Below are 14817 nucleotides of genomic sequence, written 5' to 3' on the forward strand. Positions count from 1 at the left end.
GGGGGAGGGGAGGGGGAGGGGGAGGGGAGGGAGAGGGGAGGGGAGGGGAGGGAGAGGGGGAGGGGGAGGGGAGGGGGAGGGGGAGGGGAGGGGGAGGGAGAGGGGAGGGGGAGGGGGAGGGGAGGGGGAGGGGAGGGGAGGGGGAGGGGAGGGGAGGGGAGGGAGGGGAGGGGAGGGGGAGGGAGGGGAGGGGAGGGGGAGGGGAGGGGGGGAGGGGGAGGGAGGGGGAGGGGAGGGGGAGGGGAGGGAGAGGGGGAGGGGAGGGGGAGGGGGAGGGGAGGGAGAGGGGGAGGGGAGGGGGAGGGGGAGGGGAGGGGGAGGGGAGGGAGAGGGGAGGGAGAGGGGGAGGGGAGGGGGAGGGGAGGGAGAGGGGGAGGGGAGGGAGAGGTGGATGGAGGGGGAGGGGGATGAGGGGAGGGGAGGGGAGGGGGATGGAGGGGAGGGGAGGGGGAGGGAGGGGGGGAGGGGGAGGGGGGAGGGAGGGAGGGGAGGGAGAGGGGGAGGGGAGGGGGAGGGGGAGGAGGCTCCGGGCTCCGGCTGCGGGCGGGGCCGCGCTCAGTGTCGGCAGCGGACGGGATGCGGTCGGACTCCGGGCGGTTCCCCGCCCTCCTCGCCCTGGCGCTCGGCCTCGGGCTGTCGGCGGGGCCGGCGGGCGGTGAGTGGGGCCGGGGGAGGGGGTCAGACCCGGGATGTGGCCGCCCCGTCCCGGTACCGCAGCCCGACCCTCACCGGGACCCACTGCAACCCCCCCCCCCCCACCCCGAGCTCCCAGCGGCTGTGTCCGTGACTGGAGGCCGGACCCCGGGTCGGCGGCGGACAACTGCCCCCCCCCCCGGGTCAATGGTGGACGACCGGTCCCCGGGGTCAGTGGTGGACAACCCTTCCCCCCTGGTCAGTGCTGAATGACCAGTCCCCCGGGGTCAGTGGCAGACGACGTGACGCCCGGGGTCAGTGCTGAACAACTGGTCCCCCGGGGTCAGTGGTGGACGACCGGTCCCCGGGGTCAGTGGTGGACGACCGGTGCTGATTTCATCCTGTTGTTGCTCTGCAGGGCTGCCTGGTGAGGAGTTGACTGTCCTGTACTGGCTGGGACTTGGTGACAGTCGTCGAGTGGTCACTGTGCAAAGCCGGGTGAGTGCCAGGCCTGTGAGAATGTCTGTCAGTCCCCGATTATCCCCCACCTCTCCACTGCCTGGGGTACGGGTCCCACACACACACACACACTGACCCTCACTGGGCAATGGGTCCCACACACACTGACCCTCACTGGGCAATGGGTCCCACACACACTGACCCTCATTGGGGACGGGTCCCACACACACTGTCCCTCACTGGGTGACGGGTCCCACCCACACTGACCCTCACTGGGGGACGGGTCCCACCCACACTGACCCTCACTGGGCGACGGGTCCCACACACACACTGACCCTCACTGGGCGACGGGTCCCACACACACACTGACCCTCACTGGGCGACGGGTCCCACCCACACACTGACCCTCATTGGGCGACGGGTCCCACCCACACACTGACCCTCATTGGGGACTGGTCCCACACACACTGACCCTCACTGGGCGATGGGTCCCACCCACACACTGACCCTCACTGGGCGACGGGTCCCACACACACACACTGACCCTCACTGGGCGACGGGTCCCACACACACTGACCCTCACTGGGTGACGGGTCCCACACACACTGACCCTCACTGGGCGACGGGTCCCACACACACTGACCCTCACTGGGCGACGGGTCCCACACACGCACACTGACCCTCACTGGGCGACGGGTCCCATGCACACTGACCCTCACTGGGCGACGGGTCCCACACACACTGTCTTTCACTGGGTGACGGGTCCCACACATACACACTGAGCCTGATACTGAGCTGACTGTTTGCATTTGCCAGGAGCTGTGCCCAGATGGTGGTGTGCTGGGTGTGTCTGTCGACAACAGAGAGCTGGTCTTGGACATCAAGCGTAACCAGTGAGTACTGACCGCAGTGATGATACACTTCTCCAACTAACGGTGGGCTGTGACACAGACAGTGCTGTACCACCTACAGTCATGCCACCAATGGCGATAGTTCACAGATGTAGCAGAGAAGCCCCAGCGCTGGGGATCCCAGGGCACGATATGATTGGAGCCAGCCCCAGGGGTTGCACACACACACCCTGTATGAGGGAACATGCTGGAGAGCTGGCAGCCTCCTCTCCCTGTGCTCAACTGGCTGAATGCTGGGCTGATGTTGAGCAACAGCACCAAGGGCCGAATTGCTGCCTCATTCCCACCTTCCCAAATTCTTCATCCCCTTTCCTTCTGACCTCTTCTCCAATTTAATCTTGAATGCTGACCCTGGCAGTGATTCCCAGTGGGAGGTGTTCTGTTCCCTTCCCAGTCTCTGGCTTAATCTAAGATCCCAACCTCGTGCTCCCTACAGGGGCTACAGAAAACTATCCCCCGGTCACTGACACACAAAACACTCTTGTATGAGATGTTGGTGAGGCTGCATTTGTAATATTGTGTTCAGTTTTGGTTGCCCTGCTATAGGAAAGATGCCATTGTTAGAAAGAGTGCAGAGGAGATTTACAAGGATGTTGCCAGGACTTGAGGGCCTGAGTTATGGAGGGAGGTTGAGTAGGTTGGGACTTTTTTCATTGAAGTTTAGGAGAATGAGGGGTGACCTTATAGAGGTGTATAAAATCATGAGGGGCACAGATAGGGAGAATGTGCACAGTCTTTTCCCCAGGGTTGGGAAACTAGAGGGCACAGATTTAAGGTGAGAGGGGAGAGAATTAATAGGGACCAGAGGGGCAACTTTTTCACCCAAAGGGTGGTGCGTATATGGAAGGAGCTGCCAGAGGAAGTGGTGAGGCAGGTACATCAGCTACATTTAAAAGGTACTTGGACAGGTTAATGGATAGGAAAGGTATGGAGGGATATGGGCCAAATGCAGGCAAATGGGACTGGCTTAGATGGGAATCTTAGTCGGTATGGACCAATTGGGCCGAAGGGCCTGTTTCTGTGCTCTATGACTCTGCCCCCTTCACACCCTCCCTCTAGTTCTGGTCAGTGCACAGGGAGGGTGTGAAGGCCCTTCAGAGGGTGCTGGAGAATGTTCTCAGGGTCTGAGGGACCTTAGTTCTAACAGCACATGAATAAGCACTTCAGCATACACTGACTGTGCTGACCATGCTAAGTAGGATGAAGGAGGTGGTGTTGTTCCCTGTCAAGTTGTGAAGTTTAGGACTTGATTTGAAGGAAGTGTTTGAAGTCAAAGTCCTGAATGTGGTAGAACAGGCTGAGAAAGTGTTCCCTCTGTGGGAAGGGTCCAGGGCAGTGGAGTGGATTACGACAACTGGCAAAACGGATGCAAGAAAAGAATTGCCAGACAGGGAATACTTGGGAATGGCTGTCTGAGAGACTGGGGTCAGCAGATTGATTTATCTGTCACCGTTTCCAAAAGGAAATGGGAAGCTCCAATCCACGGAGTTCCAAGAGTTGGGAATGGGATGAACAGATTGTACATGGAAGAAGTTCTGTGAGCAACCTTTCTTCAATCTGCTTTGTTCCACCACAGCTGGCTGTGGCTCTTGGGCAGCTGTGCCAGCTGTTTACTGGTTTCCGTGGGCAGCTGTGCCAGCTGTTTACTGATGGATGTTCCTCGGACAGCTGTGCCAGCTGTTAACTGGTGGGGTTCCTTGGACAGCTGTGCCAGCTGTTTACTGATGGATGTTCCTCGGACAGCTGTTAACTGGTGGGGTTCCTTGGACAGCTGTGCCAGCTGTTGTTTACCCAGCTAATGTTTACATTTGATGAGAGTTCCTGTCTCTCCAGTGTGTTCCTGATCACAACCAGCCTCGTGTGGGGTGGGGTGGATTCTGGGCAGCCTCCAACCTATGGTCTCTGGCTTTAAGTACCTCTGCTATGGGGAAAACTTCCTCACTCTCCACCCTATCTATGCCTCATCATTTTGTACACCTCTGTGAGTCCCCTCTCAGCCTCCTCTGCTCCAAAAATGGTGGGCCAAAGGGCCTGTATTGTTCTATGATTCTATGGTTAAAAACAGACCCGTCTGCCCTCATAAACCCCCCACCCCAGGCCACGTCCTGGGAAACCTCCTCTGCACCCTCTCCAGTGCAGTCACATCCTTCCTGTAGTGTGGGGACCAGAACTGTACACTGTGGACCTAACCAAATTCTGCCCTGACCTGCACGTTGTCATACTCTATGCCCCACTGTATTGTGTACCCATGCTGCCAACTTCAGACGTCCATGGATGTACACCAAGGTCTCTCTCTGTCCCTCCATACTCCCTGTGACTCTACCATTCACCACATACAGCCTATTATGTTAGACCCCTCAAATCCTATCACCTTGTATTTATCAGGGTTAAACCATCTGCCATTGCTCTACTGAGCAATATCCTTCTGCAGCCTAACATTATCTTCACCGTCGACACCACCAGATTTCCCATTAGATAAGACAAGATCTTCATCAGTCACATGTACATCGAAACACACAGTGAAATGCATCTTTTGCGGAGAGTATTCTGAGGGCAGCCCGCAAGTGTCGCCACGCTTCCAGCACCAACGTAGCATGTCCACAACTTCCTAACCCGTACATCTTTGGAATGTGGGAGGAAACTGGAGCACCCGGAGGAAACCCACACAGACACGGGGAGAATGTACAAACTCCTCACAGGCAGTGGCCGGAATTGAACCTGGGTCGCTGGTGCTGTAATAGCGTAACGCTCACCGCTACACCACCGTGCCTGCCCACCGCTCACCCGGTGAACTGTTATCTTTCATCTCCCCCAGAAACCACAAACACAGCCTGACACAGATCACACCGGACCCCCAGTTTGTGTCACAAGTGTGTGTCATCAGGAAGGACATTCAAACATCTGGCACAGCTGCCCAAGTCTACATGAACTTCATTAATGCCTCCTGTGTCCAAAAGGTCATAGTCCATGACATCCAAAACTGGCTGGGTAATAGGAGACAGAGGTGGTGGAGGGTTACTTTTGTGATTAGCAGCCTGTGGGCAGTGGTCTTGGGACCTTTACTGTTTGTCAGAAAGTAGTGGTAGTGTAGCTACCGCCGGGTGCTCCGGTTTCCTCCCACATTCCAAAGACGTATGGGTTACGAAGTTGTGGGTGTGCTATGTTGGCGCCGGAAGCGTGGTGACACTTGCGGGCTGCCCCCAGAACACTCTACGCAAAAGATGTATTTCACTGTGTATTTCAATGTGTGTGTGACTAATAAAGAAATCTGATCCTTATAAGTGACTGACAGGAAGTAAGATGAGGCATGTTTTAGCTCATTACACTTCCTGTGGGAAGGGGCAGATCTGTATGGGTTAGTGTGCGCTTGTGGAACTGTTGTCTTCCTCAGCTGGAGCAGGGCAGCAGAGGAATAAATGGCCAAGGGTCACTGCTGACCTCTGGCAGAAACTAGAATCCCCTCTTCCTTTCCAGTCCCATTGAAGAGTCTCGGCCCGAAACGCTGACCGTTTATTTCCCTCCGGTGATGCTGCCTGACCTGCTGAGTTCCTCCAGCACTTTGTGTATTGCTCCAGATTCCAGCATCTGCAGAATCTCTGTGTGTCTGGTGTGTGACTACAGTTGGCTGAGTTACCCACTGAGCACAGCTCTGCTGCTGGCTGAGTTACCCGCTGAGCATGGCTGAGCACAGCACTGCTGCTGGCTGAGCTCAGCCGCTCTGTCAAGTTTCCATTCCCTGACTTGGTACAAGCACAGCAGCCTGTGGTTAAACCTCACCCCCCCCCCCCCACCAGTGGAACGGTGTGCAGCCTTGCACAACTACCGGTCACACAGGGCATGGAGCACAGCATCACCAGTGAGACTCTGTGCTGGGGGGGGGAGGTGTGCGCAAAGCTCAGGGCCGAGGTAGCTGAAGGCACGGCCACTGGGCATTCATTCTGACCAGCCAGAGACCCAGAGTGTGAGCCAGAGGAAAGAGCGCATGGGTTTAGGGCAAGGGGTAGGAGGTTTACAGGGGATCTGAAGAAGAACTTTTCATGCGGGGGGTGGTTGGGATCTGGAATGCACTGCCCGAGAGGGTGGTGGAGGCAGAGACTCTCACAGTTTTGAAGTATCTTGATGAGAATTTGAATCACAGAGCAAAGTAGGCAACAGACCAACTGCTGGTCAGTGGGATTAGTGGAAATGGGTTCTTGATGGTTGGTATGCATGTGATGGGCTGAAGGGCAACACATGAGAACTAGGAGTGAGAGGAGGCCGTTCGGCCATTCTGGTCACCACACCACAGGAAGGGTGTAGGAGCAATAGAGAGAGTGCAGGAGAGAGTCACCGGAACGTTGCCTGGGATGGAGGCTGGGATTGTCCTCACTGGGACATGGGAGGCTGAGGGGTGACCTTGTGGAGGTTTATACAATGAGGGGCACAGGTAAAGTAGAGTCTTTTTCCCAGGACAGAAGTCCAGAACTAGAACCAGAGATTTAAGGTGAGAAGGGAGAAGTTTAAAGGAGATTTGAGGGGTACATTTTCCACACAGGGTGGTGAACATCTGGAACCAGCTGCCAGAGGAGGTGGTGGAGGCAGGTACAATGTTCAAAAGGTGTTGGGCAGGTACTTGGATGGGAAAGCACGGAAGGAGAGGGGCCGAATGCAGTCAAGTGAGGCTGGCATCGATAGGCATCATGGTCAGCACGGTTTATAATGAAGTGGAAAGTGGCAACATTGGTAGATAGGGTGGTAAAGAAGGCGTGTGACACGCTTGCCTTCATTGGTCGGGGCATTGAGTAAGATTTTGGTTGGGCCGCACTTGGAATATTGTGTGCAATTCTGGTTGCTCCATTACAGGAAGGGTGTGGGGGTGTTGGAGAGGGTGCAGGAGAGGTTCACCAGGATGCTGCCTGGATTAGAGGGCATGAGCTATAAGGAGAGGTTGTACAAACTTGGGTTGTTCTCTCTGGAGTGACGGAGGCTGAGGGAAGACCTGACAGAGGTTTATAAAATTATGAGAGGCAGAAATAAGATAAGAAAAGATCTTTTCACTGTGTGTTTGGATGTACATGACTAATAAAGATATCTTAAAGATCTTATCTTTATTAGTCACATGTACATCGAAACACACAGTGAAATGCATCGTTTGCGTAGAGTGTTCTGGGGGCAGCCCGCAAGTGTCGCCACGTTTCCAGCACCAACATAGCATGGCCACAACTTCCTAACCCGTACGTCTTTGGAATGTGGGAGGAACCCGGAGGAAACCCACGCAGACACAGGGAGAATGTACAAATTCCTTACAGACAGCGGCGGGAATTGAACCCGGGTTGCTGGCGCTGTAATGGTGTTACGCTCACCGCTACACGACTGGGCCTGCCCTGGATAAATAGGGTAGACAGTCAGAACCTTTTTCCCCAGGATGGAAATGTCCAATACAAGAGGGAAATATTTAAATGAGATTTGCAGGGCGAGTTTTTTTACGCAGAGTGGTGGGTGCCTGGAACGGGGAGGTGGGGGAGGCGGGCACAACAGTGACATTTAGGAGGCAGACACAGGAGGAGGCCGGGAATGGAGGGACTGACCGTGTGCAGGCAGGTGGGGTGAGTTAGATTGGCATCATGGTCGGCACAGACATGGTGGGCCGAAGGGCCTGTTCCTGTGCCGTATTGTTTGCAGATAGCACACGGGGCTGTACTGTAGAACGAGAATGGGGACGTCATAGTCCAACTGGAGAGAGCCCTGGAGAACACTTAGCCCCTCTAGCCTGTCCCCCATTGAATAAGATCATGGCTGACACAGTCCTGGTCCCAACATTGGTATTGGTATTGGTTTATTATTGCCACTTGTACCGAGGTACAGTGAAAAACTTGTCTTACAAACCAATCGTACAGATCAATTCATTACACAGTGCAGTTACATTGGGTTAGTACAGAGTGCATTGAGGTAGTACAGGTAAAAACAGTAACAGTACAGAGTAAAGTGTCACAGCTACAGAGAAAGTGCATTGCAATAAGGTGCAAGGTCACAACAAGGTAGGTCGTGAGGTCAAGGAGGGCTGTGCGTTCATCCCTGATGAGTCAAGCAACATCGCTCACTTGGCTGCTCACATTTGGGACGGTGGCCAAAGTTCAAAAAGCAAGGGACCAGCTCCTCCAGCACGACACCTCATGGGGAAACTGGTGGCTGTTTGCGTCTTGGTGGGCAACTGTCATCAAATGAGGTCATAGTCCATCTTATCGTATAAGGGAACTGTTCAATAGTCTTATCACAGAGGCGTAGAAGCTGTCAAGTCTGGTGGTACGTGCCCTCAGGCTCCTGTATCTTCTACCCGATGGAAGAGGAGAGAAGAGAGAATGTCCCGGGTGGGTGGGGTCTTTGATTATGCTGGCTGCTTCGCCAAGACAACGAGAGGTAAAGACAGAGTCCAAGGAGGGGAGGCTGGTGTCCGTGATGCGCTGGGCTGTGTCCAAAACTCTCTGCAGCTTCTTGCGGTCTTGGGCAGTGCAGTTGCCGTACCAAGCCGTGATACATCCAGATAGGATGCTTTCTATGGTGCATCGGTAAAAGTTGGTGAGAGTCAAAGGGCATAAACCAAATTTCTTTAGCCTCCTGAGGAAGTAGATGCGCTGCTGAGCTTTCTTGGCCATGGCATTTACGTGATTTGACCAGGACAGTTTGTTGGTGATGTTCACTCCCAGGAACTTGAAGCTTTCAACCCTCTTGACCTCAGCACCATTGATGTAGACAGGTGCATGTACACCACCCCCTTTCCTGAAGTCAATGACCAGCTCTTTAGTTTTGTTGACATTGAGGGAAAGGTTGTTGTCATGACACCATTCCACTAAGCTCTCTATCTCCTTCCTGTGCTCCGACTCATCGCTGTTTGAGATACGGCCTACAACGGTGGTATCATCTGCAAACTTGTAGATGGAGTTAGAGCAGAATCTGGCCACACAGTCGTGAATGTATAGGGAGTAGAGTAGAGGGCTGAGGACGCAGCCTTGTGGGGCACCAACGTTGAGAATAATCGTGCCAGAGGTATTGCTGCCTATTCTCACTGATTGCGGTCTGTTTGTTAGAAAATCAAGGATCCAGTTACAGAGGGAGGTGTTGAGTCCTAGATCTCGGAGTTTGGTGACAAGCTTGCTTGGAATTATTGTATTGAAGGCAGAGCTGTAGTCAATAAAAAAGTCTAACATAAGTGTCCTTACTGTCCAGATGCTCCAGAGCTGAGTGTAGGGCCAGGGAGATGGCATCTGCTGTAGACCTGTTTCGCCGATAGGCGAATTGCAGTGGGTCCAGGTTGTCTGGGAGGCTGGAGTTGATGCGAGCCATGACCAACCTCTCAAAGCACTTCATGATGGTGGATGTCAGAGCCACTGGTCGGTAGTCATTGAGGCATGTTACCTTGCTTTTCTTTGGTACCGGGATGATGGTGGTTTTCTTAAACAGGAGGGAACCTGAGATTGAAGCAGGGAGAGGTTAAATATGTCCGCAAATACTTCTGCCAGCTGATCAGCACAAGATCTGAGCACATGGCCCAGGACACCATCTGGGCCAGGTGCTTTCCATGTGTTGACTCTCTGGAAGACTGATCTTAGGTTCTCCACTGTGATCACAGGTTCAGCTGCGTTGGTGGCTGTCAGGGTGGATGGTGACAATCCACTTCCCTTTTGTTCAAAACGTGCATAGAATGTGTTAAGTTCATCAGGAAGAGATGCGTTGTTGTTAGCTATGCAGCCTGACTTCATCTTGTAGCCTGTTATGGCATGTAAGCCCTGCCATAACTGACGGCTGGTCAGGGACTCTATTTTGAGTCGGTATTGCCTCTTGGCATCCCTGATAGCTTTCCGAAGGTCATACCTCGATCACTCCCCCTGCACCCCTCGCCACCCCCCCCAACACCCCTTGGACCCCCAGCACCCCTCACCCCCCTGCACTCCTCGGACCCCCTCAGATTCCCTACCTGCCCCTTGGAACCCCCCCCACACCTCGCGGCCCCCGCACCCCTCGGACCCCCTCAGATCCCCACACCCCTCTCCCCTCCGCACCCCTCGACCCCCCGCACCCCTTGGACTCCCCCCCGCATCCCTCACTCCCTCGTACTCCTCCCTCGCTCCCTCACACCCCTTGACCCCACCGTACCCCTCGCCTTCCGTACCCCTCGTACCCCCTGCACCCCTCCGCCTGCCATGTACCCATCGAATCTCCCTACCCCCAATTCTCTCCCCTTTCCCTGACTCCACCTCCACAGGGGGAGAAATCCAGAGACTCTCCGCCCTGGGGAAGAGAAATGCCCACCAACTCCGTGCAGACCGTGACCCTTGTTCTGACCCCCCCCCTCGAGATTCCCCATCCCTCCCCCCATTCCACCCCCCCCCCCCCCCCCCGTCCAGACCTCTCACCTGGACAGAAAGAGGGGAGATGGTATAAAAGGGTGGGGGGGGGGGAGCAAGAGCTGACAGGTGATAGGTGGTTCCAGGTGAGGAGGTTGATAGGCAGATGAGGTGGGGGGGGGGAGTGTGGGAATGATGTCAGAAGCTGGGAGGTGATAGGTGGAAGTGAAAAGGGCTGAGGAAGATTGAATCTGATGGGAGAGGAAGGTGGAGCATGGAATAAAGGGAGGGAGGTGGAGAGGGGAACTCGTGGGAGGAATGTGTTGGGCTCGTGGGCAGATGGAGAAGGTGGGAGAGGGGAAAGAGACAGGGTAATGGGCGCCATGTGGATCAGGAGGAGAGAGAAAAGGGACAAAGGGGGAGCAGTTACCAGAAGTTTGAGAATTCAATGTTCGTGACACCAGATTTGAAGACTGCCCAGGCGGAATATGAAGTGCTGTTCCTCTATTTTGCGTTTAGCCTCGACTTGGCAGTTGAGTAGGCCGAGGACAGACATTTTGGTGTGGGAATGGGGAGTGGAATCAAAATATCTGGCCACCGGAAGATCCTGGCTGGGACAGCAGATGGGATGAAGTTGCTCGGCCAAGCGGTCACCTAATCTGCATCCAGTCTTACTGATGTAGAGGAGGACACAACAGGAGCACCGGATGCAATAAGTGACACCGTTGGATTCCCAGGGCACCAATGCTCAAGCCGAGGGAGCATGGCTTTAAGGTTATGGGTGGGAGGTTCAGGGGAGATGTCAGGGGGAGGTTTTTCACCCAGAGAGTGGTTGGTGCATGGAATGCACTGCCTGGGGTGGTGGTGGAGGCAGATACATTGGACAGGTTCAAGAGTTTGTTGGATAGGCACATGGAAGTATGTGAGATAGAGGGATATGCGGGAGGAAAGGGTTAGATAGTGTGAGGGTGGTTTGATGGACGGCACAACATGGTGGGCCGAAGGGCCTGTTTTTTGCTGTATGGTTCTATGGCATGTGAAAGACTGCCTCATCTGGAAGGGCTGTTTAGGGCCCAGGATGGTGGTGAGGGCAGCTATTACAGGGGAGAGTGCCTGGGGAGAGGGGGGATGGGTGGGGAGGGATGAGTGGACAAGGGAGTCACCGAGAGAGTGATCTCTGTGGAAAGCAGAGAGAGGAGGGGAAGATGTGCCTGGTGGTGGGATCTCGTTGGAGATGGCGGAAGTTATGCAACATGATATGTTGGACGCATAGGCTCGTGGGGTGGTAGGTGGGGACGAGGGGAACTCTGTCCCAGTTCTGCTCTGGAGGGGAAGGGAAGCCGGGAGCCTGAAGACCGGGAGACCGGGAGACCGGGAGACTGGGAGATCAGGAGACTGGGAGATCAGGAGACTGGGAGATCAGGAGACTGGGAGATCAGGAGACCGGGAGCTGAGAGCTGGGAGATCAGGAGATCAGGAGATCAGGAGACCAGGAGACCGGGAGACCGGGAGCTGGGAGACTGGGAGCCAGGAGACCAGGAATCACTCAGTCGGTACTTCCTGTTGTGGTTCACAGGCAGCTGGTTGCCCGCGGTTACACAGAGACACATTATCTACAGGATGGCAGCCGAGTGACGATCAGTCCGAACTACACGGTGAGGGAACGGGGGTGTGGGGAGATGGGCACGGAGAGGTCAAGGGGGCGAGAGGGTGTAGGTCACACCAAGGGGTGGGGGGGTGGGACACATTGGGGCTGGGGGGGCAGGAGGTCACACCCAGGGGCCGGGGCAGGGGTCACACCCAGGGGCCAGGGCTGAGGTTCGCATCCAGGGGCAGGGGTCACACCCGGGGGCCAGGGGCGGAGGTTGGGGGTGGGGGTTGGGGTCGGGCAGAGTAGGGGCGTTGGGGTCGGGAGCCAGGGGCGGGGGAGTGGGGTTCACACCCGGGGGGCAGAGTCGGAGTCGGGGGGCGGTGGGTTGGGGGCAGAGTTGGGGTCAGGGGCCAGGGGCGGAGGGCAGGGTTGGGGGCAGGGGAGCAGGGTTCACACCTGGGGGCCAGGGGCGGGGTCAGGGGGCGGAGGTAACGTGTGCTGTGTCCCCACAGGAGCACTGCCTTTACCACGGCCATGTCCGCAACCACCCGCACTCGTGGGTTGTCCTCAGTCTGTGCTCAGGGGTCAGGTGAGAACCAGTGGTGGGGGAGGGGATGTGGGTGGGGTTGACACTGGGTGGGAGGGGGAGAGGGATGTTGGGGAGTGGTGGGTGGGGAGGGGGGTGGGGTGTGGGTGGAGAGGGGACAGTAGGGGGGAGTGGGTGGGGAGGGGATGGGGTGGTGGATGGGGAGGGGTCGGGGGGTGGGGGACTGGGTGGATGGGGAGGAGGTGGGGTGTTGGTGGGGAGGGTACAGAGGGTGGGGAGGGGACGGTATTGGTGGGGAGGGGACGGTGGGGGAGGAGTAGGTGGGGAGGGGATGGGGTATTGGTGGGGGGGTCGGTGGGGGTGTGGTGGATGTGGAGGGGTCAGGAGGGATGTGGGGTGGGGGGGACAATTAGGTGAGGAGAGGGTGGGGTGTTGGGGAGGGGGGTGGTGGGTGGGGTGGGGAGGGGATGGTGAGTGGGTGGGGAGGGGTGGGGTGTTGGTGGGGAGGGGATGGTGGCGGGGGAGTGGGTGAGGAGGGGACGCTGTGGGGGTGATGGATGGGGAGGGGTTGGTGGGGTGGGGGGAGGGTGAGTGGGCGGGTGGGGGATTTGGTGATACAGTGAACAGGTGGTCCCACACTCCACAGTGTGGGTGGGTGGGCTTTGTTCCTCTGGTCAGGGAGTCATTGAGTGTTACAGCACAGAAACAGGCCCTTCGGCCCAACTGGTCCATGCCGACCAAGTTTACCGAGCCAGTCCCATTCGCCCGCGTTTGGCCCATATCCCTCTCAACCTTACTTATCCGTGTATCTGTCCAAGTGTGTTTATACATGGCTGTGACCATCCACCCTATCTCTGCCCCTCAGGTCACCCCTAATGCCCCAGCCTCTCCTGATAACCCAGTTCTCCAGTCCTGGGGACATCCTCGTAAATATTTTCTGCACCTTCTTCAGTTTAATGACGTCCTCCCAGGAGCGGGGCGACCAGAACGGTACACTGTGCTCCAAGTGTGGGCTCACCAACGTCTCGTACAGCCGTAACGTGACGTCCCAGCTCCTGTACTCAATATCCTACCTTCCTAAACCTTCCCCACCCCATCACCCTCTCCTTCCCCACCCCATCACCCTCTCCTTCCCCACCCCATCACCCTCTTCCCCACCCCCATCACCCTCTCCTTCCCCACCCCCATCACCCTCTTCCCCACCCCCATCACCCTCTCCTTCCCCACCCCCATCACCCTCTCCTTCCCCACCCCATCACCCTCTTCCCCACCCCCATCACCGTCTCCTTCCCCACCCCCATCACCCTCTTCCCCACCCCCATCACCCTCTCCTTCCCCACCCCCATCACCCTCTTCCCCACCCCCATCACTGTCTCCTTCCCCACCCCATCACCCTCTTCCCCACCCCCATCACCCTCTTCCCCACCCCCACCCTCTCCTTCCCCACCCCCATCACCCTCTTCCCCACCCCCATCACCCTCTTCCCCACCTCCATCACCCTCTCCTTCCCCACCTCCATCACCCTCTCCTTCCCCACCCCCATCACCCTCTCCTTCCCCACCCCATCACCCTCTTCCCCACCCCCATCACCCTCTTCCCCACCCCCATCACCGTCTCCATCCCCACCCCATCACCCTCTTCCCCACCCCCATCACCGTCTCCTTCCCCACCCCCATCGCCCTCTTCCCCACCCCCACCCTCTCCTTCCCCAACCCATCACCCTCTTCCCCACCTCCATCACCCTCTCCTTCCCCACCTCCATCACCCTCTCCTTCCCCACCCCCCTCACCCTCTTCCCCACCCCCTCACCCTCTTCCCCACCCCATCACCCTCTCCTTCCCCACCCCCATCATCCTCCCTCCCCCACCCCATCACCCCCACCCCCCTCACCCTCTCCTTCCCCACCCATCACCCTCTACTTCCCCACCCCCATCACCCTCTTCCCCACCCCCCTCACCCTCTCCTTCCCCACCCCCCTCACCCTCTTCCCCACCCCACCACCCTCTCCTTCCCCACCCCCCTCACCCTCTCCTTCCCCACCTCCCTCCCTCCCTCCGGTTCCCCTCCCTTTATTTCCAGGCTCCACCTTCTGCCATCAGATTCCCTCCCTCAGCCCTTTGTCACCTCCACCCGTCACCCCCCAGCTTCTGACATCATTCCCCCCCTCCCCCTCCCTCCCCTGCCTGCCCCCCTCCCCCTCCCTCCCCCGCCCATCACCCCCCACCCCCACCCGTCACACCCTCCCCCTCCCCCACCCATCACCCACCACCCCCCACCCGTCACACTCCCCCCACCCCCCACCTGTCACACCCACCCCCCACTACCCCCTGCCCGTCACACCCTCCCCCTCCCCCG

The 14817-nt window shown here is 57.3% G+C and overlaps 1 protein-coding gene across 2 annotated transcripts in view; it reads left to right on the plus strand.

Annotated features, from left to right (window-relative positions):
- The first annotated feature begins 524 nt into the window (after positions 1-524).
- adam19a (ADAM metallopeptidase domain 19a) overlaps positions 525-14817 on the plus strand; it is a 69049-nt gene continuing 54756 nt past the window's right edge. Inside the window, exons 1-5 of one of the 2 annotated variants that reach the window (XM_052036600.1) lie at positions 525-655; positions 1052-1131; positions 1909-1985; positions 11901-11979; positions 12428-12504. In XM_052036600.1, coding sequence (XP_051892560.1) covers positions 577-655; positions 1052-1131; positions 1909-1985; positions 11901-11979; positions 12428-12504 — 392 coding nt within the window. In that variant the 5' untranslated portion in view covers positions 525-576. Of the gene's footprint in view, positions 656-1051; positions 1132-1908; positions 1986-11900; positions 11980-12427; positions 12505-14817 lie in introns of those variants that run through there. The other variant, XM_052036607.1, reaches the window with a different exon arrangement.

The sequence above is a fragment of the Pristis pectinata genome, chromosome 2, assembly GCF_009764475.1.
Source record: "Pristis pectinata isolate sPriPec2 chromosome 2, sPriPec2.1.pri, whole genome shotgun sequence".
NCBI classification, from domain to species: Eukaryota; Metazoa; Chordata; class Chondrichthyes; order Rhinopristiformes; family Pristidae; genus Pristis; species Pristis pectinata.